The sequence below is a fragment of the Oncorhynchus clarkii genome, chromosome 5 (assembly GCF_045791955.1).
Source record: "Oncorhynchus clarkii lewisi isolate Uvic-CL-2024 chromosome 5, UVic_Ocla_1.0, whole genome shotgun sequence".
In the NCBI taxonomy this organism is placed as follows: Eukaryota; Metazoa; Chordata; class Actinopteri; order Salmoniformes; family Salmonidae; genus Oncorhynchus; species Oncorhynchus clarkii.
The window spans coordinates 72,696,780-72,722,233 of record NC_092151.1 but is presented as its reverse complement, the minus strand read 5'-3'; the positions used below and the strand labels follow the sequence as shown (position 1 = coordinate 72,722,233).

General features: G+C 44.3%; 1 protein-coding gene across 1 annotated transcript in view; it reads left to right on the top strand.

Annotated features, from left to right (window-relative positions):
• Window positions 1-10,611: 10,611 nt before the first annotated feature.
• The window catches only part of LOC139409358 (protein furry homolog-like), a 71,617-nt gene continuing 56,774 nt past the window's right edge, over window positions 10,612-25,454 (top strand). Inside the window, exon 1 of the mRNA XM_071154396.1 lies at window positions 10,612-10,878. Within this exon, the coding sequence (XP_071010497.1) occupies window positions 10,806-10,878 (73 nt within the window). The 5' untranslated portion in view covers window positions 10,612-10,805. The remainder of the gene's footprint in view (window positions 10,879-25,454) is intronic.

Sequence of the window (25,454 nt, the reverse complement as noted above, 5' to 3'; positions counted from 1 at the left end):
GTGCAAATATAGCTTTGTTTTTATGTTGGATGTATGTTCACATGCATATTTAGTAGCCTATACCGCCTACGTTGGTGTGTGTGTTCGCTCAGCTTGAGAGTGGAGGTTCTGTTTTTAGAGGAGTTTGTTCATTCAGGTACGAGCTGAGCAGCCAAGCAAAGCACAGTAATATCACCCTGTCTGGCACATCCCTCATTCACACTACATCTCAGAGATTTACTACATCATACAAAATAACTCAGTGAAGGCGTTGAGGGAGGGAGGGGGTTTGATGGGTAATTGGAGTGCGAGAGTGTGTATCTGGTACCATATGACACAGTTCCCTGGGCAATAAGGGTTATCTTTATACACAGACGGGCCGGAGGGTAGAGTCACCCCTTAAACTTTCACCTTCTCTCTTCCTTCTCTCTCACTATGCTCATGCTCTTCTAAGAGAGGTAAACCCAGGCAGGGTGGGTCGGTGTCGTCTCGGTTTTAATTGGCTGGGGGCCCAGGCGTGCGTTTTCTCCTATGGGACATGTTCTGGTCCCGCCCCTGAAAGTGCCTGGCACCTGACCTGCCTGGCTTCGCCCACTCTGGATTACATCACTGCTGGGGAAGAGTGCAGTGTCTTTTCTTTCTCCCTCTGTGGGCAGACAGGTACTGCCTCTGTGGGCAGACAGGTACTGCCTCTGTGGGCAGACAGGTACTGCCTCTGTGGGCAGACAGGTACTGCCTCTGTGGGCAGACAGGTACTGCCTCTGTGGGCAGACAGGTACTGCCTCTGTGGGCAGACAGGTACTGCCTCTGTGGGCAGACAGGTACTGCCTCTGTGGGCAGACAGGTACTGCCTCTGTGGGCAGACAGGTACTGCCTCTGTGGGCAGACAGGTACTGCCTCTGTGGGCAGACAGGTACTGCCTCTGTGGGCAGACAGGTACTGCCTCTGTGGGCAGACAGGTACTGCCTCTGTGGGCAGACAGGTACTGCCTCTGGCTGAGAAAGAAGATTCTCCCATTCTGAATATTCACTGTAGGTGGATACGACAGACTGATATTACTTCTCTGTACTGAGTTTCAATAGGCCAGACAGGTCGTGTCTCTTCACTCTTCTCATGGGTTGTCTGAGGCCTGATTATTGCAATCAATGATATCACGGACTGTACAGCTCCGCAGCAGACAGAGTGGCTGTGACTGTACCCTGGCTGTCAGTGGAAGACAGCCAGGTAGCTGTTTTGTGTGGGAAAATGGCTCAGGGTGACATTGACTGACACTGTGAATTTGGACTGGGGGCTTGACTGAGTGGACTAGCGTTGATACTGACAGACATGGAGTTTCTGAGGAGTCTGGTCCCGGCTGTCATATCGGGAGATGAATGGGCGTTGCCCCTGGAGACAGGTCCTTGTCTGCTGCGGATGAAGCGCCTGCTGGCCATTGGCCAGACGACCGAGGAGGACCACCATCTGCTCCAACCACATCAAAGGTACTGACCCGACTGACTGACACTGGGCAGGAGGAGCCCACTCTCTTACAATGACTCACCTATACTTATCTAGGCTACAGAGCGATATCCATTCATGTTTAACGAGTAGCTCTGTAGTGCAAGTACTTGCGGTGGTATGCTGTTCAGTAGTCAACACTTAACACTCATTCAACTTGCTGGATTATTTGTTACCGTGTCAAATACTAAAGTGAAACGTTGAGCCCATAAAAGGTATGATGCTCTCCACTGGTAGTAACTAGTATTATCTTGGCCTTGTAGCAGGTAAACCTGAACGTCATCCGCTACAATAACTTTCTAATGTGATACCAATGAGACATGATCACATGAAATAATCCCAGGAATATAGTGTGGGGGGGTGTTGTACTGTCAGGTGAAGTACGGCTACTTGTCTTGTGTGAGTTAACATTAATGTGCTTGTAGTGAGGCATCTTGGACATTGACACTTATGTCTGGTCATTTCCAAGGACGCCACCATACATTATCATGATACTCCGGTGCCAGTACAATATGTATTGCGTTTCTCCCGATTCTATATGTTTTGCGATTCAATAATGTGATTTTTTTTAAATTATTTTTACTGCGATTTGATGTTCCAAACATTGCTCAGCATATGTCCACTATAGAGGGACAAGAGAGAGCCATGAGAAAATGACTTTTGATCAGTCATAGAAATAAAAGTGCTGAAAACCAATTGGCTCCTTATTTAAAAATAAGGTGGAGAACAAGCTGTGACTTTTGGTGCAGGTTCAGCTAATTGCCGCAAAAAAATTACATTGAGATATTGTCAATACGATATATTGTCAAATAATATCCTATATATATATATATATATATATATATATATATATATATACACACACACACACAGTGCCTTGCGAAAATATTCGGCCCCCTTGAACTTTGCGACCTTTTGCCACATTTCAGGCTTCAAACATAAAGATATAAAACTGTATTTTTTTTGTGAAGAATCAACAACAAGTGGGACACAATCATGAAGTGGAACGACATTTATTGGATATTTCAAACTTTTTTAACAAATCAAAAACTGAAAAATTGGGCGTGCAAAATTATTCAGCCCCCTTAAGTTAATACTTTGTAGCGCCACCTTTTGCTGCGATTACAGCTGTAAGTCGCTTGGGGTATGTCTCTATCAGTTTTGCACATCGAGAGACTGATATTTTTTCCCATTCCTCCTTGCAAAACAGCTCGAGCTCAGTGAGGTTGGATGGAGAGCATTTGTGAACAGCAGTTTTCAGTTCTTTCCACAGATTCTCGATTGGATTCAGGTCTGGACTTTGACTTGGCCATTCTAACACCTGGATATGTTTATTTTTGAACCATTCCATTGTAGATTTTGCTTTATGTTTTGGATCATTGTCTTGTTGGAAGACAAATCTCCGTCCCAGTCTCAGGTCTTTTGCAGACTCCATCAGGTTTTCTTCCAGAATGGTCCTGTATTTCGCTCATCCATCTTCCCATCAATTTGAACCATCTTCCCTGTCCCTGCTGAAGCCTGCTGAAGAAAAGCAGGCACAAACCATGATGCTGCCACCACCATGTTTGACAGTGGGGATGGTGTGTTCAGCTGTGTTGCTTTTACGCCAAACGTAACGTTTTGCATTGTTGCCAAAAAGTTCAATTTTGGTTTCATCTGACCAGAGCACCTTCTTCCACATGTTTGGTGTGTCTCCCAGGTGGCTTGTGGCAAACTTTAAACGACACTTTTTATGGATATCTTTAAGAAATGGCTTTCTTCTTGCCACTCTTCCATAAAGGCCAGATTTGTGCAATATACGACTGATTGTTGTCCTATGGACAGAGTCTCCCACCTCAGCTGTAGATCTCTGCAGTTCATCCAGAGTGATCATGGGCCTCTTGGCTGCATCTCAGGTCAGTCTTCTCCTTGTATGAGCTGAAAGTTTAGAGGGACGGCCAGGTCTTGGTAGATTTGCAGTGGTCTGATACTTCTTCCATTTCAATATTATCGCTTGCACAGTGCTCCTTGGGATGTTTAAAGCTTGGGAAATATTTTTGTATCCAAATCCGGCTTTAAACTTCTTCACAACAGTATCTCGGACCTGCCTGGTGTGTTCCTTGTTCTTCATGATGCTCTCTGCGCTTTTAACGGACCTCTGAGACTATCACAGTGCAGGTGCGTTTATACGGAGACTTGATTACACACAGGTGGATTGTATTTATCATCATTAGTCATTTAGGTCAACATTGGATCATTCAGAGATCCTCACTGAACTTCTGGAGAGAGTTTGCTGCACTGAAAGTAAAGGGGCTGAATAATTTTGCACGCCCAATTTTTCAGTTTTTGATTTGTTAAAGTTTTAAATATCCAATAAATGTCGTTCCACTTCATGATTGTGTCCCACTTGTTGTTGATTCTTCACAAAAAAAATACAGTTTTATATCTTTATGTTTGAAGCCTGAAATGTGGCAAAAGGTCGCAAAGTTCAAGGGGGCTGAATACTTTCGCAAGGCACTGTGTGTGTGTGTGTGTGTGTGTGTGTGTGTGTGTGTGTGTGTATGTGTATATATATATATATATATATCTATCGTTAACTGTATTAAAAGAAGTCTCCCCCTCTTCACTAGAGACAATCCACATACGCAGCATACTCACACATACGGCTATGACCACATGGTATTACAGCCTGACAGCTCTGTTTTGAAAGACACCGTGAACGTTAACAGGAGGGTTGAATATGCTTTCACAACGTTGCTGAGTGGTGTTGTTCATGCTGAAATGGAACTTGAGTTGCTGGTTGGGAGTGTTTTTGCTTGAAGGTAGTACACGTTAGCAGTGATCTATGGTAGGAGGGTTGATGTTCCACTATGTCTTGGAATTTTACTATGTTTTTGTTTCTCAAGGGCCATTAAATAAATGTTCACAAAATTACTTTACTATTGGATTCAAAATGGAGCGCCTGTCTAATCTCAGTTTCTAGTCAAGAGCTCAACAGGCCACTCGTTATGTGTGTGTGTGTGTGCCAGCCTGTTTCCATCGTCAGCAGGGTGATGACTCGTCAGTCTATCAGCATGGCTTTGTCCTCGGTCCTGCCTGTCAGAACAGGCTCGCTCTCTGTTTGCTAGTCCCTGAAACATGGCTGAACCAACTAACCAACCAATGGTCCCTCTGATAGAGCGTTACAGCTAGTCCAGACTGACAGCCTGATACACCTTAATACAGTCCCACACTACATTACCTTCAGACACACCACCCATCTTCACCCACGTGTTTAGAGATTGTTTACATGTCTATGAGACGACACACACATCTAATCACTGTAGCAGCAGTAGCAAGACAGGGTGAATGTATGAGTGTCTTACTGACTGAACTCAACACTTAATACTGCCATCCCTAATGTAGTAGAATGAGGTGACTATTCAGGTGCAACTCAGTGACTTTGTCAAATCTAACAAGTGTGGCCATGCCAAGAGCACGGTGGAACATGATTGGGTAGCACTTTGCCTGGATGAAGGTTACCCACCTTCCCTTCTCCGGGGCTTTCCTGTGTGGGATGTGGGTGGCCCAGATGAACACCCCTCCCAAATTATGGCTCTGAGAAACCCTCTGAATAAAACATCTAATTCTATTCAACCAGGGCACTGCCTTCGGCAGTATTTGAAAATAACAGTCCCTTGATGTTGAGGAAGGCGTGAGTGATTTGTGGTGTATCTTAAAGAATGAAAGTGACATTGAAATGTTTTTTAAGCTGCTCTTTCTGCAGTTTGGGACAGGTCCTGCCTCCCACCCTTTCCACATGATTCAGTGCCACGCCCTCAGGCTCTCATCTGGTCTGCCATGGCCTGCCCTGCTTGTGTTGGCTTTTTGATTTGGTGCTCTCTCTCGCTCTCTCTTTCTCATTTGTAATTCAAGCACACAATGACATCACCCCAGAGGCGGATGTGAGTGCAGCTGATTTCAGGGCATGATTTGATTGAGACGTATTTGGTTAAAGGGCACTGCAGGTTTTCCTCTGAACTTGGGGTGTGTTCGTGAAACACTGGTGTGTGGGGTGGAGATGTATGTCATGTGAATAGTTACATATTGCTATAATTATCTGACTTTTTATACACAGTTTGTAGCCTAACTTTGCTATCTGGACATTCCACAGTGACAGAAATAGACTGACTGTAATTTCTGTACTTTAATATGTGTGCAGAACAAAAACATTGATTTAGAAGTTTAACAACCATACAACTCTATGCACAATGACGACTTTAAACAATTTACACATGACACAAACACGTTTGGTAACAGAGTTACGATAAAATCTTAACTCTTAATAAACCTTTTATATCTGCTCCATATGAAGGTTGAGAGATGTCTGCAGAAATTATGGGGTGTCAGCTATGACATGACACCTGCAGTTAGAACAATCTATTTTGGTGAGTGAACTACAGCAGGTGAAGTGAATTTACATCTAACAGAATTAAACCATGGCTCCTTGAGGTGTATTGTACACAAATGCATAATGATGGATATGAATGTTATTCTCTTAATGATGTGTCCCATGTAGGTACACACAGGTAGAAGTATGCAATATCCCTTTTTTTGTTGCATGTTTGGGTGTTATTCTACACACTGGCTATTATTGTAATGAGCTTCGCCCCCAAGGAACACATTTGGTTGGTTCGGACCAGACCTAAGCTGAAGAGATGATAGACATCTGTTTCACAAGTTTGGACAGTACAGTAGATATGTACATTATACTGTACTCTAGTGTGCTACTGAACTGTACACTTATTTACTTTACTGGGTGCTCAACCACCCTAGATGTATCAGGAGACCTAATGGGTGGTCAACCACCCTAGATGTATCAGGAGACCTAATGGGTGGTCAACCACCCTAGATGTATCAGGAGACCTAATGGGTGGTCAACCACCCTAGATGTATCAGGAGACCTAATGGGTGGTCAACCACCCTAGATGTATCAGGAGACCTAATGGGTGGTCAACCACCCTAGATGTATCAGGAGACCTAATGGGTGGTCAACCACCCTAGATGTATCAGGAGACCTAATGGGTGCCCAGGCTTTTATTCCAGTCCCCCTCTAACAAACCACATTTTAGAAATGATCAACTGGCTCTGTGGTTTGAGCAGGGCTTGATCAAAAGCCTGCACACACAGTAGCTCTCCAGACCACATGTGTTATAAACAGTTACATAAAAGTAATTTTACTTTGGGGGGGTTAAGTGCCTTGCAGAACGACAGGAGAGGGTACATGGGATCAGAGAGCAGCCTCCCAGTTTCAATAGCACATTACCATTCCTTTTAAATACGTACATGGAGACGCTGCAATTTGTTGGTCTGTTTGTCATGGAGAAGCAATGGAAGTCATGAAATTCCATCTGTCAAAATGTGTCTGAACCCTGTAGATGGAAATGCCCATCTACTATCTGTGACTTCAGCATGACCGTACAGTCAACTAGCATCAGGTTTGTTGTCTGACATGGATTGCTTCAGCCTGCTTGGGTAGAGAGCAGTGCTGCAGGCACAAGCAGTGAAAAACAATTACCTGAGCCAGCAGAGCCTGATGCACAACTCTGCTATGATCCAGTTTTCCCATTAGAGGGCACACATTGTTCCATGAATCACTTGGAACTCTTAGACTCCCAAATAACTCACCCATCAAATGCTTGACAATGGAAAACATCAAGCATATTGAAGCTAGTGCCTGTGAAAATGGGGCTATGATAAATGAAATTGCCTTAGCGAGGGGCTGTGTGTGTGAAGATGAGGTTTCATTCTTAATTGGCTGGCTGGCTGGCAGCAACTCTCTGCTAGTAATTGTAGCGAGGATCTCGCTGTGCTGTGGTGACCTTAGTGTCTCTCCCCTGACTCTGCTCTGTTCATCTGATAGTCAAAGCTGGGCAAGCTGGGTCCAGCCTGGTGGAGGGGAGACAAGATATGTTGAAGTGGTGTGAAGGAGCTGTCGGTGGTTGAAGTTTGTTCTGAATGGTTATGGATGGGAGCTTCTAGTGAGCATTATTAGACATGTTATTGAAGACACTCCTCACAACAATATTACATCGCTAGCTGGCTAACTGCTTAGCTAACAGAGTTCAAGCAAAATCAATGAGAACCTTGCCTCTTCTACCATGATGTATTGTGGATGAATGTTGTTCCTGCTGAACGGTGGTATTAATGGCATTGGTAGGCTCCTGGCTCTAGGATGGTAGACCTGGACAGGACCTGGGCCGGGCTGCAGAGAGCTGCCTGATTTTCATCTGATGCATTGTCCTCTGCGGCCCGGGGGGTCAGGGATTAAATTACAGCTCCTATCGATTTTGTTTTTTACCCCCCACTTTGTGCAGAACGCTATGGACAGGAAATGCATTCTTCATCCTCACTGTGGCCTCATTAGAGACAGTCAGGATGGCCAACTGTCAATCAGCTGCTGTCATGGCATCCCTCTGCCTACTGAACACTGAGCTTGCCTGTCAGGGCATCCCTCTGCCTACTGAACACTGAGCTTGCCTGTCAGAGCATCCCTCTGCCTACTGAACACTGAGCTTGCCTGTCAGGGCATCCCTCTGCCTACTGAACACTGAGCTTGCCTGTCAGGGCATCCCTCTGCCTACTGAACACTGAGCTTGCCTGTCAGGGCATCCCTCTGCCTACTGAACACTGAGCTTGCCTGTCAGGGCATCCCTCTGCCTACTGAACACTGAGCTTGCCTGTCAGGGCATCCCTCTGCCTACTGAACACTGAGCTTGCCTGTCAGGGCATCCCTCTGCCTACTGAACACTGAGCTTGCCTGTCAGAGCATCCCTCTGCCTACTGAACACTGAGCTTGCCTGTCAGGGCATCCCTCTGCCTAAAACCAAGTGTTTTTTTCAATTGAGCCCTGAGCACTAGTACAGATCGGCCTGTATCAGTACATTGCTATAATGTGATCATAGCTTAGTTACATTGTTGACATTCTTGCTCGGGGCCCAGTGCTCTTTGGTTATGTCCTGTTCTGCGTTGGACAGTTTGTACTGTTTTGATCTAACCTGACCTGAGAGCTGATCCTGTTGTATGTTGTACTGCATTCCTGAAGGAATGAGCAGTGTTTACTCTAAACAGAGATTGTGTGAGAGAGTCCACATGATCAGGTGTGTTAGGAGTTTGGTGAAGGAACATTGCTTCTGAGAGAGAGACAGTGTTGCAGCAGAGCTTAGTATGTTGTGTTTTGGACCGAGGCCACACTATGGCACAGCCACATGCGGTTAATCATGCTCAGCAATACACAAAAACTATCCTTCCCACTGTAGGCCTATTTGTTTAAATGGCAAAGTCATTCAGTGCACTTTACTGTTCCTTCCATCATAAGGCTCACGAAGGCCTGGTAAGTGTACTGTAGGGCAGGCAGGGTGTGACAAAGCTGGCCTTTGTTTACGATACCGAGCCCTGGTTTGGTTTAGCAGAACTTGTCTTCTGTTGTGAGAGACAGAAGAGCTTCCACCTGAGAGAAACATATGTTTTGTTAGTGATCATCTTATCTGTTTTTCTGGAATGTTTTGTGAACAAAAAGAATCCTGTCTATGGCCACATCAGTTGATGTCATGTGGTTTTCTTTCAGTCTACAAGCAGGGTTTAAAAGGAGACACAAACACACACTGGGTGTTTGTCGCCAGTAGTGTGTGTGTGTGTGTCTCTCTCTCTGATGGCTGTTGCTGGACAAAAACTGATGTAATCCTATGACCTCTGGGTGTGTCAGTTTGTTGTTGACTCAAACAGATTTAAGTATCCTACTACCCATCATGCAGTGCTCTTTGTGGATGAGAGCCGCAGCTGCAGTGGGTGGCATGTTCTGTGCCCCAGGCCAGTGAAAGGTGACTGGGTGGTAGTATGCCATGTTCTGTGCCCCAGGCCAGTGAAAGGTGACTGGGTGGTAGTATGCCATGATCTGTGCCCCAGGCCAGTGAAAGGTGACTGGGTGGCAGTGTGCCATGTTCTGTGCCCCAGGCCGGTGAAAGGTGACTGGGTGGCAGTGTGCCATGATCTGTGCCCCAGGCCAGTGAAAGGTGACTGGGTGGCAGTGTGCCATGATCTGTGCCCCAGGCCAGTGAAAGGTGACTGCCCCAGTATTGAAGCCTCATGTCCAGCAGCATAGCTACTAGTGTTATATGGTATACCGGTGCCATGGTAATATCACGGCACCAAAACCTCATACTTAATATACCAACATTTTAGAATACTGTAGTACCTGGGGCTGGGAAGGGCCAGGGACCTCACCATATTATCACCATGCTTAGGGGCCGATATGCTATTGGGATACTACTCGCTGTCTTGACATCTTGCTATCTTATCGTTGGTTAATTAAATGTTGCTATCATGACAACACTAACTACTCTGTGTGTGTGTTCAAAATGCATTTTTATAGATGGAACTCTTTTCTTTTTTTGTGTGAAAAGTAATTTCCTGTTTTGTTGAAAAGCTGCTGAATGTAGTTTCAAGAGAAGTGTTGATTTTTGGTTTTATGCTGCTCTGGTGTATCATTCTTCCAGTTCCTCCCTCTCTTCTTCACTCTGGTTCTTCCTCTCCCTCATACTGCAGTCGGGGATGACGCATCAGTATTGCTGTGGAGAGAACAGGAAGTGTAGTTTCAATACGCCAGCGGAGAGGGAGCGCGAACGCAGCTCTAATGACATGTTAGCTGCGCTGGACCATATCCAGGGAACACTCGCAGCATTTTGATGACATCACCTCCACCCCAGCCCCCCTCACCCAGCTATTGAAGAGAGGGCGTCAGCAAGCATCGGTCAGCGAACAGGAGCTAGTTACAGAAGGGAGGGGTTGTTCACGAGCCAATGGGGAGAGGGCGACGGTGGGAGACGAGACGACAGTACTAGCAGTAGCAGGCTGGGACACGAGAAGAGAAGAGGGAATATCACTGCTCTGCCGAACAGAGTCCGCGTGCCGCTCCGCTGCCGTTCCTCCCTCACACTGAGAGGGAAGTTTTCCTGCACTGTTCATTCACCTCTGTGTTGTCTGCTGGGAGCAGGATGAGGGACTCAGTGGATTGGCTCGCCAGCAGGCGTTTGGATGGAATGCAGCTCTAGAGAGCCGTGAGGCTCCTTATCTGTGTGTCTGGGTGGTTTTACTCTGCACTGAAACATCTAACAGCCTGACACTTTTCCAAGGGCCTCTCTGCACACAGCGGCTGACCGGGGTGTTTTCTATAGTCCACCATGACTCCTATATCCAGCTCCTCTGGAGAGGAGACTTGGGCTTCTGGCTGAGGAGGAGAGGTGTGTGTTTTGGGAAAGAGGTGTGTGTTTTTGGGGTACCCTTTTTAACATCCCACAACCCTCAGTGGCGTCATGCTGAGCCTGCAGGATTCACTGTTCTTTGAGATCAGCATCAAGTCTCTACTCAAATCGTGGAGCGGCAGCTGTGAGTACCCTTGTGAAAGAGTCCCCACACCAGCACGTGATGTTTACATGCCACACCTGGGCAACAGCACGCTTATCTACCTCACACTCTCCTGGATTTACACACCACAAGCATAAATACGCTAATGATACCCATATAAGACTGCTTGTTCTCTTGGATGGCCACACAATGGTTTAATCAGAGCAGAAAGGGGGAAGTGGGGAAGGGTCTAGGTATAGTGGTAGACAGATGAGGGGGAGGGGGGTAGTCCAGGTGTGCCCATCTGGTCTAGTTTGATCTATGTGCAGGTAGGAGTGGAGTGAGCTGTCTTTCTCTCCTCTTTACTGGCTGTCTCTTTCTCTCCTCTCTCCTCTTTACTGGCTGTCTCTTTCTCTCCTCTCTCCTCTTTACCGGCTGTCTCTTTCTCTCCTCTCTCCTCTTTACCGGCTGTCTCTCTCTCTCTCCTCTTTGCCGGCTGTCTCTCTCTCCTCTTTGCCGGCTGTCTCTCTCTCTCCTCTTTGCCGGCTGTCTCTCTTCCTCTTTGCCGGCTGTCTCTCTCTCTCTTTGCCGGCTGTCTCTCTCTCTCCTCTTTGCCGGCTGTCTCTTTCTCTCCTCTTTGCCGGCTGTCTCTTTCTCTCCTCTTTGCCGGCTGTCTCTTTCTCTCCTCTTTGCCGGCTGTCTCTTTCTCTCCTCTTTGCCGGCTGTCTCTTTCTCTCCTCTTTGCCGGCTGTCTCTTTCGCCCCTCTCCTCTCTTCTCTACTGGCTGTCTCTTTCGCCCCTCTCCTCTGTCTTTTTCTCTTCTCAAATTCAATTTCAAGCTGCTTTATTGGCATGAAAAACATTGTGTCAATATTGCCAAAGCAACAATGTATAAACAATAACAAATAATAATTAAAAAAATAATAACAATAAAATGGTAACAGTCAATTGTAGAATGTAATGTAATAAAAATGAAAATATAACTATGAAAATGAAATTATAACTAAGTAACGGTCATCTTCACCATTACATCAGTACTACAACTACTATCATCATTACTACTACTACCACCACCACCATCACTAAACTGCTAGCATTACCATTACCGCCCATACCACCACTACTACTACTACTACTACCACCACCATCACTAAACTGCTATCATTACCATTACCGCCCATACCACTACTACTACTACTACCACCACCATCACTAAACTGCTATCATTACCATTACCACCCATACTACTACCACCACCATCACTAAACTGCTATCATTACCATTACCACCCATACCACTAATACTACCACCATCACTAAACTGCTATCATTACCACCCATACCACTACCACCACCACCACTAAACTGCTACCATTACCACCCATACCACTGCCACCACCATCACTAAACTGCTACCATTACCACCCATACCACTACTACTACCACCATCACTAAACTGCTATCATTACCATTACCACCCATACCACTACTACCACCATCACTAAACTGCTACCATTACCATTACCACCCATACCACTACTACTACCACCATCACTAAACTGCTATCATTACCATTACCACCCATACCACTAATACTACCACCATCACTAAACTGCTATCATTACCACCCATACCACTACTACTACCACCATTACTAAACTGCTACCATTACCACCCATACCACTACTATTTGGAATCATAAACAATAATAATAATAGTAATAACAGTAATAACAATAATAGTAATAACAAGTAAGTTAATGCTTACTATGCAGATGTTGTTATTCAGTGTTCCTCAGGCTATGGCAGACAAATACATATTTGGCTGCAAGAGGAGCCATTGCTCCTTCGCCCATGAGTATTTTTAGTTTTTCCTCTGGGTTTAATAAGTTCAAATTTGGAATAAATGTGTTTCTGTGAATAATGAATCTCTTGGTGAGGAATATTTCTCACAGTAAAGGAGTAAGTGCATCTGTCTTTCCCTCCCCTGTCGTGCAGTGACCACATACATGTCTTTTGGTAGCCATGTCTTATGTCTGCTGGTTTCTATTGCCAATCGGTGGTCACTCAGCCTGTACTTGGTAAGGATCGGTCTCTGCTTCGTATCTCTGACAGAGTAGAGATAATCAACCAATTCATATTCTCTGTTTAGGGTCAGATAGCAATTTAGTAGGCTTTGGGATTTTGTTTTGTTTTTCCAATGTTGTATATATGAGTCGTTTGATTGGTTCATGATTTTGTTTATTGGAATTCTTTCTTTTGAAGCAGTGCTGGTGTCGGCTTGGTTGGTTAGATCCAACACCAGCTGACTGGGAAGGCTCTTTTCTGGGCTCAGCTCTTGGGTTTGAAGTGCTTTAAATTCCAGACTTGAATTTGGACTTGAATTTAGATGTACCCAAAATTTTTAATGCTCTTTTCTGTATTTTCATTATTACTGGAAAACGGCCCAATTCTGCCCTACATGCATTAGTTGGTGTATTTCTCTGGACTTGTAGGATTTTCTGAAAGAATTCTGCATGTAGGGCTTCAATTGGATGTTTGTCCCACATTTTAAAGTCCAGTTTATTGAGTGGCCCCCAAACCTCACTTCCGTAAAGAGCTATTGGTAGGATTACACTGTCAAATATTTTGGTTCAAATTCTAATTGGGATGTTGATTTTGAATAATTTCATTTTTATTGCATACAATGCTATGCGGGATTTTTCTTTGAGTGCATTCACTGCCATATTAAAGTTTCCCAATGCAGATATAGTCAGACCAATGTAGGTGTCATTTTTAGTGTGTTCAATTATGGTGTTGTTCAGGGTGAATTTATATTTGTGCTTCTGACATCTGTTATTTTTTTGGAAAATCATGATTTTCGTTTTTTGGAAATGTATTGCCAGGGCCCAATTATAGAAATATTGCTCTAGAACATTAATGTTCTGTTGAAGACCTTTGGTTGGTGATAGAAGTACCAAGTCATTAGCATATAGCAGGTATTTTACCTCTGTGTCAAATAGTGTGAGTCCTGGCGCTGGAGATTGATCCAACATGTCTGCTAATTCATTGATATAAATGTTGAAAAGATTTGGACTCAAACTGCAGCCTTGTCTCACACCTCGACATTGTGAAAATAATTATGTTCTTTGGTTTTTGATTTTTATTGCACACTTGTTTTCTGTGTACTTTTTTTCTGTATTTTATAAAGTCATACACCTTACCACCAAGCCCACTTTGGAGAATTTTGTAGAATAGCCCTTCGTGCCAAATAGAATCAAATGCTTTTTTAAAGTCAATAAAGCAAGCAAAGATTTTGCCCTCTTTTTTTTGGTGGATGTGTTTATTAATGAGTGTGTGGTGTGTATATATGGTTAGTAGTACGATGGTTAGGGAGAAAGCCAATTTGACATTTACTTATTACATTTGTTTCTTGAAGAAAGGTTTGAATTCTTGAATTCAAAATGCTACAGAAAACCTTTCCCAAGTTACTGTTTTCGCAAATTCCCCTGTAATTATTGGGGTCTGATTTGTCAACACTTTTGTGGATAGGGGAGATGAGCCCCTGGTTCCATCAGGGAAGCAGCCAGAAGTTAAAACCATGTTGAACAATTTAAGCACAGCATTTTGCAACTCCGGTGTGCTGTTTTTCAGCATTTCATTTTTGATGTTGTCTAGACCACAAGCCTTCTTTGATTTAATAGATTTGAGCTTTTCACTTAGTTCCTGTTTGGTTATTGGGTAATCTAATGGATTTAGGTTGTTTATAATGACTGATTCAAGGATATAAAATGTTTCTTTAACCTTTCTAGGGCAGGCGTTCCGCTAGCGGAACCCCTCAACAACATTCCGCTGAAAAGGCAGCGCGCGAAATTCAAAAATATTTTTTAGAAATGTAACTTTCACACATTAACAAGTCCAATACAGCAAATGAAAGATAAACATCTTGTTAATCTACCCATCGTGTCCGTTTAAAAAAAATGCTTTACACGAAAGCACATATGATTATGTTAGGTCATAGCCAAGTCAAAAAAACACACAGCCATTTTTTCCAGCCAAAGGTAGGAGTTACAAAAAGCTGAAATATAGATCAAATGAATCACTAACCTTTGATCTTCATCAGATGACACTCATAGGACATCATGTTACACAATACATGTATGTTTTGTTCGATAATGTGCATATTTATATCCAAAAATCTGTTTACATTGGTGCGTTACGTGCAGTAATGTTTTGATTCCAAAACATCCAGTGATTTTGCAGAAATACTCATAATAAACATTGATAAAAGATACAACTGTTATTCGCAGAATTAAAGATAGACGTCTCCTTAATGCACCCGCTGTGTTAGATTATTATTTTTTTTATACGGAAAGAGCATAATCTGAGAACTGCACTCAACCCAAAACAGCCAGAGGAATATCTGCCATTTTGGAATCAACAGAAGCTGGAAATAACACCATAAATATTCACTTACCTTTGATCTTCATCAGAAGGCACTCCCAGGAATCCCAGTTTGACAATAAATTACTGATTTTATTCCATAAAGTCCATCATTTATGTCCAAATAGACACTTGTTAGCGTGTTCAGCCCAGTAATCCATCTTCATGAGGCGCAGGCACTTCGTCCAGACAAACTCAAAGTTCCGTTACAGTCCTTTAAAAACATGTCAAACGATGTATGGAATCAATCTTTAGGATGTTTTTAACATAAAACATCAATTTTCCAACCGGAGAATTCCTTTGTCTGAAGAAATGCACTGGAACGAGAGCTAACTCTGTCGGGAGCGCGCGTCACGAGACCAAGACACTCTGCCAGACCACTGACTCAAAGAGGTCTCATGAGCCCCTCCTTTATAGTAGAATCCTCATTCAAGTTTCTAAAGACGGTTGACATCTAGTGGAAGCCGTAAGTAGTGCAACTTGACTCCATAGACACTGTGTATTTGGTAGGCCAAGCTTTGAAAAACTACAAACCTCAGATGTCCCACTTCCTGGTTCGATTTTTCTCAGGTTTTCGCCTGCCATATGAGTTCTGTTATACTCACAGACATCATTCAAACAGTTTTAGAAACTTCAGAGTGTTCTATCCCATACTAATAATAATATGCATATATTAGCATCTGGGACAGAGTAGGAGGCAGTTCACTCTGGGCATACTATTCATCCAAATGTGAAAATGCTGTCCCCTATCCCAAAAAGTGTTAAAGCTTGGTTGCAAATGAATCTTCCAAATGGACAATGACCCCAAGCATACTTTCAAAGTTGTAGCACAATGGTTTAAGGACAACAAATTCAAGGTATTGGAGTGGCGGTGATGTTTTAGGCCAAGCTATAATAGTTTTTTGTGTGCTCTAGGGCAACGGAGTCTAGATGGAATTTTTGTATTTGTGGTCCTTGGAACTGGACCTTCTTTGGAAAACCATTATTTATGTAAATCTCCTATTGAGATTTACTGTCAGGGCCCCAGGTCTGTCAGGGCCCCAGGTCTGTCAGGGCCCCAGGTCTGACAGATTCTGGGCAGAAGATCTAGGTGCTGCTTTCAGCCCTCCTTGGTTGGGGACAAAAGCACCAGATCATCAGTAAACCGTAGACATTTGACTTCAGATTCTAGTAGGGTGAGGCCGGGTGCTGCAAACTGTTCTAGTGCCCGTGCCAATTCGTTGATATATATATGTTATAGAGGGTGGGGCTTAAGCTGCATCCCTGTCTTACCCCACGGCCCTGTGGGAAGAAATGTGTGTTTTTTCCAACTCTAACCGCGCACTTGTTTGTCTACATGGCAATGTGAGTCTAAATCTTTGTTGAAATCATCAAAGCATGAGAAGACTTTGCCTTTGTTTTGGTTTGTTTGTTTGTCAATTCATGTGTGCAGGGTGAAATACATGGTCTGTTATACGGTAATTTGGTAGACAAATTTGGTATACAGGCCAATTTGACATTTGCTCAGTACTTTGTTTTCACTGAGGAAATGTATGAGTTTGCTGTTAATGATAATGCAGAGGATTTTCCCAAGGTTGCTGTTGATGGATGTCCCAAATGTATCTCCCACTTTTGTGGAGTGGGGTGATCATTCCTGGCTTCCAAATATTGGGGGAGATGCCAGAGCTGAGGATTAATTTGAAGTATAGACACTCACACACAGCAGCTACGTTCGGATCTGTCCAGGCACTTCAGACAACAGTTAAAATTACACATACCCGTGACAATAATTTCAGATTAAACCAGTGACATTTAGAATGATGGATCTGGGCACACTCGGGTCCTGGGTACAGGTGGATCTGTGAATACTTTTTTTTAAGCACAAAACAATTCAGGGACAGGGATCTTGAAAATCAGACTGTCTGTATTTTGAAATACCCTGGTATATCACCAATGCCTGACCGTGAGAGTCATTTATGCTGCTCTTACGTTTCACTAGAGTGACGCGTTTAACTTGTTGTTGTTGGCCAATAATAAGTGGCAATAGGCTACAGTCAGAGCCTCTGTTTGTGGCTGAAGTTAGGACCGATCTAATCAATGGAAGATGGAATTAAAAGTTAAAGGAAAAGGATGGTCATCATAGCCTAACAGCCAACATGTATGCTCCTACTTAATATTCTGAATGGAGCTGTTATTTGTAACTGTAGGATGTGAAAGTGCACTACAGCCTCAGTTAGCCTAGCTAACGTTAGCTAGGCTAACTAGCTTCTCCCGGTTTGATGCAGCCAAGACGGGTACTTCATAAACATATTTTATAAATAACCTACTATAGTGCGAGTCGGCTTGGTTGCTGTCTCTCCCTCCCTGCTCCTCATGCCATGCCTGGTTCACCAACTACTTTGCAGACAGAGTTCAGTGTGTCAAATCGGAGGGCATGTTGTCCGGTCCTCTGGCAGTCTCTATGGGGGTGCCACAGGGTTCAATTCTCGGGCCGACTCTTTTCTCTGTATATATCAATGATGTTGCTCTTGCTGCGGGCGATTCCCTGATCAACCTCTACGCAGACGTCACCATTCTGTATACTTCTGGCCCTTCCTTGGACACTGTGCTATCTAACCTCTAAACGAGCTTCAATGCCATACAACACTCCTTCCGTGGCCTCCAACTGCTCTTAAACGCTAGTAAACCCAAATGCATGCTTTTCAACCGTTCGCTGCCTGCACCTGCACGCCCGACTAGCATCACCACCCTGGATGGTTCCGACCTAGAATATGTGGACATCTATAAGTACCTAGGTGTCTGGCTAGACTGTAAACTCTCCTTCCAGACTCATATCAAACATCTCCAATCTAAAATCAATCCGTTTTGTTACTAAAGCACCTTATACCACCCACCACTGCGACCTGTATGCTCTAGTCGGCTGGCCCTCGCTACATATTCGTCGCCAGACCCACTGGCTCCAGGTCATCTACAAGTCCATGCTAGGTAAAGCTCCGCCTTATCTTAGTTCACTGGTCACGATGGCAACACCCACCCGTAGCACGCGCTCCAGCATGTGTATCTCACTGATCATCCCTAAAGCCAACACCTCATTTGGCTGCCTTTCCTTCCAGTTCTCTGCTGCCTGTGACTGGAACGAATTGCAAAAATCGCTGAAGTTGGAGACTTATCTCCCTCACCAACTTCAAACATCTGCTATCTGAGCAGCTAACCGATCGCTGCAGCTGTAAATAGCCCACCCAATTTACCTACCTCATCCCCATACTGTTTATATTTATTTACTTTTCTGCTCTTTGCACACCAGTATCTCTATCTGCACATGACCATCTGATCATTTATCACTCCAGTGTTAATCTGCTAAATTGTAATTATTCGCCTACCTCCTCATGCCTTTTGCACACAATGTATATACTCTTTTTTTTTTTTTTTTCTACTGTGTTATTGACTTGTTTATTGTTTACTCCATGTGTAACTTTGTGTTGTTGTCTGTTCACACTGCTATGCTTTATCTTGGCCAGGTCGCAGTTGTAAATCAGAACTTGTTCTCAACTAGCCTACCTGGTTAAATAAAGGTGAAAAAAAATAATAATGTAACTTGCTCACAGTACGGCCCCTCCCTCGCCTGCTGGAGCAGCACCTCTTTCTCTGCTTTATCAGTTCCTGTTAATAAAGTAGCTCAAATGCCTTTTCTGCTGCTTTTCTCACTCGTATCGCACCGGGTCTGGAGCTGACCAGGTCTATATGGAACGGTGTTGGTTGTCATTGGCTCTGTTCAGATGAGTTCTCTATATTTGAAAAAATCATTTCTGCGTATCGGGTCCGGGTGGGAAAGCCCCAGGTCCACTTTGGGAATGGGTCCATCTTTTTTGGATCCGTTGAGACATTTACCCTCTTGTGTACACTTCCGGTAGTACTGTATACCCCTGTATGGTACAGAGACGGTATGAAAATCTGCGCCAAACCCTACTCTGGCTCTCGCTCTGTCGGTATCTTGGTAGCTCTCTGTCGGTGTCTTGGTAGCTCTCTGTCGGTATCTTGGTAGCTCTCTGTCGGTATCTTGGTAGCTCTCTGTCGGTATCTTGGTAGCTCTCTGTCGGTATCTTGGTAGCTCTCTGTCGGTATCTTGGTAGCTCTGTCTGTATCTCTGGTTTCCACTCCGGTTATGGATGTGTCACAGCAACCTAAAAGGTCCTCAATGATATCGCCATTGCCCTTGATTCTAAACAATATTGTGCTAATATTTTATTTACTTGGCCAAAGCTTTTGATACGGTAGACTATTCCTTTCTCGTGAGATGTATTGGTGTCTCTGAGTGGTCTTTGGGCTGGTTTACTAACTACCTCTCTGAGTGCAGTGTATAAAGTCAGAAAATCTGCTGTCTCAGCCACTATCTGTCACCAAGGGAGTACCCCAAGGCTCAATCCTAGGCTCCATGCTTATCTCAATTTTCTTCAACAACATAGCTCAGGCAGTAGGAAGCTCTCTCATCCATTTATATGCAGATGATAGTCTTATACTCAGCTGGCCCCTCCCTGGATTTTGTGTTAGATGCGCTACAACAAAGCTTTCTTAGTGTCCAACAAGCTTTCCCTACCCTTAACCTTGTTCTGAACACCTCCAAAACAAATGTAATGTGGTTTGGTAAGAGGAATGCCCCTCTCCCCACCAGTGTGATTACTATTTTATTACTAATAAAATATATTGGTCGCTCTCTGTCATCCCATGGGATGGCTAATGTTTCTTCATTGATCTGTCTTCTCATTAACTCCCATTTATTATTGGTATACAGCACCGATCACATCAGTGTGCCTGTACTCCATCCTATTGACCTTACTCATCATCCAGACTACTGGAAGGTTACAGTGAGGGCCATTACTGAAGCGGTGTGTTTGCCTCAATACATCTGTTATTTTGATTATCAAGAAATAAACACATTGGAAATAGTCAGTTTTCTGGAACAGAAAATGACTAAACCTATTCTGCCTTAGTCTCATATTTATCCTAATACTTCCTCAGGATCAGTGAATTTATAATTTTAGTAACCGATTTCTGATCGATTAATTTATGCTGTGTGTTATGTTCAAGCAAAGTTAGTGGTGCTTTATTTTCATTTGCCACACTGCTACTAGCACCCTAATTGTAAATTAAACAGGGCACCTCTAACGGTCGGTAATTCAGTCTGCCTCAGTAGCTAGCTGCTGACTCCTTGTAAAATGATCAGTAGAAAAGCAAGCTGACCGTTGGGTAAACAGTTTTTTCCCCTTTGCCTCTCTTTCTCTAATGAATGCCCCCTCTCCCCTCTGTTCCCCCTCTCTGTGTTGGCTGCCAACTCTTCGTTATTGGACCTCTCAGTAAGAACAATGAGGAGTAAGGCCTAGTTTCAGCAACTGTCACTATGCTACTCTGCCAAAACTTTTATCTCCTGCGCTCTTTTCCTTTTTCTTTCATTCTTTTTCCGCTATATTTGATGTTCCAGACTGTTCCAGCCCCCTGTGTACTCTGTCCTGCTCAGCCTGTCCTCAGCTCCTCTGCAGTCACAAGTGTTCAGCCAAAACACTCATTATAAGAAGCTGGCTCTGTGATCACCCTGCTAGGCACTGGCCTCAGTACAGATAACCTTGCCATCAGTCTACTTGTTACACCTGCCAGGATTATTCATGTCCCTTTTAAACACTGAATGCTTTTTAGTAATGTTACTTTGCTTGTGTGATAAGAGTGATTTACTGCAGTGTTGTATCTATTTGGAACTGAATGAGGGCAGTAGGCACGGATTGGAATCTGCACATGTTCAGACACATTGTTAGAAAAGTACTGTGAGTGTAAACATTTAGCTCTCATGCAGTCAAACACATTCCATTGTTCCTGGTTGTCCTGAGAGCGGAAGTGAGAGGCCTTAGGGAGGGCTCTATTTTTACTGTGACGAGGTGGAGTCAGACTCTAATAGTTGTGTAATCCCACTGGGTGCTCTGTTTTAATTGCAGGCATGAGCTCTTCTCTCTGTCGCAGCGGGAGTTCTGGACCTTTGGCACGCTCGGCATGGAGTACATGTGGTCTGGTTCATCTCCACTCACAGAACCGTAGTTACTAGACTCTCGCTGGAGGGCTTTCAGTAGGTACCTACAGAATCTTTAGCCCATTCATTTATCTGCTATTGAGACAGAAAATATTTTTGTGGATTGATAATTTAACAAATGAATGAAAGCATAGATTTTGTGTGTTGCTAGAAGGTAGAGAAAGATCTCGGTAATAGGTTAGTGGCTGTGGCAGGTGCATCACATTTATTAGTCTTGCAGATACATACCACGGAGTCGTTCCTCTTTAGAACGTCCTCTTAGCAAGATAACAAGGCAATCTGGGCAGGGAGTAGTTGTTGAATTTGAATGGGGTGTTGAGGGATTCAGTACAGTATTAAGTATGTATAGTGACAGGCCAGGCAGTAAGTGGAAGCAGCTCTGGTGTTTGCAATGGGGTTAGTTGGGGAAATTCCTTAAATCAAATAATATCCTACATTTTGGGGGGGATGGTCGGGATTGTTTTTAACTTTGTTTATCCTGTGTGTCTCGGGAGATACGGTGCTTGCCCTGCTGCAGAGCGCGATGGGCAGGGGTTGGTGTGTGTGAAAAGGGAGAGAGAGGAAAAAGTAGGCACTGACTCGCGCTAGTAATGCAACGTTGTAAATGCCATAGGTTATCTATCATCCCACCTGGCAGTGCCTGTCTTGACTGCATCAAATCGATTTAGCTTGTCAGCTAGCCAGATGTTAGCTTGTCAGCTAGCCAGATGTTAGCTTGCCAGCTAGCCAGATGTTAGCTTGCCAGCTAGCCAGATGTTAGCTTGCCAGCTAGGCTAGTTGAGGCTATTTTTTTTATGCGCTACCCGTCCTTGCCTACAACAACTCCATTCATATTAAACAGCCTAACTGTTGGTTGCTTGTTGTAGCCTACTTCTCATTTAGCTCACTTAATTCCGTCATTTGAATTACATTTTGCTTTGATTAGACATCTCCCACTTCACCTTGCTCCACATGGAGACTCTGACTGTAGTGTCAACAACAAGCTCCACATGGAGACTCTGACTGTAGTGTCAACAACGAGCTCCACATGGAGCCTCTGACTGTAGTGTCAACAACAAGCTCCACATGGAGCCTCTGACTGTAGTGTCAACAACAAGCTCCACATGGAGACTCTGACTGTAGTGTCAACAACGAGCTCCACGTGGAGACTCTGACTGTAGTGTCAACAACGAGCTCCACGTGGAGCCTCTGACTGTAGTGTCAACAACGAGCTCCACGTGGAGCCTCTGACTGTAGTGTCAACAACGAGCTCCACGTGGAGCCTCTGACTGTAGTGTCAACAACGAGCTCCACGTGGAGCCTCTGACTGTAGTGTCAACAACGAGCTCCACGTGGAGCCTCTGACTGTAGTGTCAACAACGAGCTCCACGTGGAGCCTCTGACTGTAGTGTCAACAACAAGCTCCACATGGAGCCTCTGACTGTAGTGTCAACAACAAGCTCCACATGGAGCCTCTGACTAGTGTCAACAACGAGCTCCAGGCGTGGAACCTGTGGAGGCTATAGGGGGTGTGATTTTTATGGGGCACACGTCAAACTACATTCAGAACTTTGTTGTTATATTAAATTAATCATTTTAAATGTCATGGTATGCTTGTGTGTAGCAATGTCAGATAATTGTATTTGAGACAAAGCCTGTTCGTTGTTAAAATAGGCCTATGTTTCCTCAAATGAATACTCTTGAAAGTATTCTAATACTAATGCCCGTTTGGATATTCTAATTACCATGCCCATCCCTAGAAGGTAGAGATGATGACTCCCCATTGAGAGAGGGGGAAGATGGGCAGAGCAGGGCAGAGACCTGGCCAGGGAAAGGATGCCTAATTACCATGCCCATCCCTAGAAGGTAGAGATGATGACTCCCCATTGAGAGAGTGGGAAGATGGGCAGAGCAGGGCAGAGACCTGGCCAGGGAAAGGATGCCTAATTACCATGCCCATCCCTAGAAGGTAGAGATGATGACTCCCCATTGAGAGAGGGGGAAGATGGGCAGAGCAGGGCAGAGACCTGGCCAGGGAAAGGATGCCTAATTACCATGCCCATCCCTAGAAGGTAGAGATGATGACTCCCCATTGAGAGAGGGGGAAGATGGGCAGAGCAGGGCAGAGACCTGGCCAGGGAAAGGATGCCTAATTACCATGCCCATCCCTAGAAGGTAGAGATGATGACTCCCCATTGAGAGAGGGGGAAGATGGGCAGAGCAGGGCAGAGACCTGGCCAGGGAAAGGATGCCTAATTACCATGCCCATCCCTAGAAGGTAGAGATGATGACTCCCCATTGAGAGAGGGGGAAGATGGGCAGAGCAGGGCAGAGACCTGGCCAGGGAAAGGATGCCTAATTACCATGCCCATCCCTAGAAGGTAGAGATGATGACTCCCCATTGAGAGAGGGGGAAGATGGGCAGAGCAGGGCAGAGACCTGGCCAGGGAAAGGATGCCTTGTATGTTTTTCTTCACCCTGTTGTTGAGTGGAAATGCACAAACAATGTTTCTAATGTCTGTATGCCAGGCAGTCAGCAGCCCAGCTGGCCCAAGGCGAGAGGGAGAGCGAGAGAATTAGAGTGAAGGGGGTAGAGAAGGAGGAAGAGCGAGCGAGTGAGGGAGTCTGAGGCCACAGGACAGTCATTGGCAGTAGGGAGTTGGCTATGTGACATCATCAGGGGAGGAAGGGGGTGTTGGTGGAACACGGTAAACAAAGAGGGAATGTTTGAAAGGCTCTCTGTGCTGCAGAACAACATTTTAACTACGCTCAACTGATGCGCCCCAAAATTATACCCCCATTCACCCCAACACTGTGCTGTCCCTGACTGAGTTCTTTTACATTAAGCACTGTGTCTGTGTTGGCTGCGGTGCCGCTGCGCTTGCTGAACCATTAGAAATGTCCAATTATGTTTGTTCTGCTAATAAGGGTGCCACCTCTAGCTCTTTGTGGCTGTTACTGTACCAGTGGACTAACTTGTGTGGCTGCTAATTAAGATAGAAAGGGGTGTAATGCTACCCAACACTACTGTATAGGCAAATACCACCCAACTCTGAAACGCCAACACTTTAGTTCGGGCCTATTACGCAACCATCTGAGTTAAGCCTAAGCTGTGTGTGTCTCTGTTTGTTCAGTAGGGTTTAAATGGGTGCGTTGCTGGGTGTTAACTGGGTGTTAACATCTTTCCTCCTCTTCTCACAAAACTCCTACATTTTTACTGTGTGCCATTTTACTCCTTGCTATTGTTTGAAGTTTTGGGAACACATTAGTGTTCCCATGGTAACAGGAAGAAACAGTAATATGTTTCCTGGGAGGAGGAAGGTGGTGGGTAGCTGACGAGTAGCTGTCCGTCCCAGTGTCCCTTCTTTCCTGACCGAGCAGACTGTGTCCTAGTCCAGCAGCAAACAGGCCGTTGGTCTGTTTATAAACTTCAGAATGATAAGCTTTCTTTCCCACCATCCAGTGTGTATTCTACCAGTTTGTGTGTTAAAGGTTGTCTGTGTTGGCACAAGCTGTTTTGGTATGTCAGTGAATGTTCAGTGTAGCTCCATGTTTTATTGATGGACATAGGAGAGGATTCTGTTTTGAATTATGTGGTTGTTTGTTTTCACCTGTTTCTAGGGAAACCAACAACACAGATCAAATGAAGGCTTAACGAATGGACACCATGGCTATATTCACTATTTAAACGTGCGTGTACCAACCATCCCACAAGCTCCCACATGCACACACTCCTCTCTCTTGAGGTGAGTTCCTATGCTGACCCTTTTAGGTATGTGTTACAGGAAGCTTGTGTAAATATTGAGAGCTCCTGTGCACAGATTCACTTTTCTGCATCCAGCCGAGTGCGTTTCAACTAGAGGTCGACTGATTTTGATATTTCAACGCCGATACCGATACCGATGAAATGAAATAAAAAATGTATTTGTAATAATGACAATTACAACAATACTGAATGAACACTTATTTTAACTTAATATAATACAAAAAAATAAAAATATCAAAATCAATTTAGCCTCAAATAAATAATGAAACATGTTCAATTTGGTTTAAATAATACAAAAACAAAGTGTTGCAGAAGAAAGTAAAAGTGCAATATGTGCCATGTAAGAAAGCTAACTTTTAAGTTCCTTGCTCAGAACATGAGAACATGTTAAAAGGAACCAC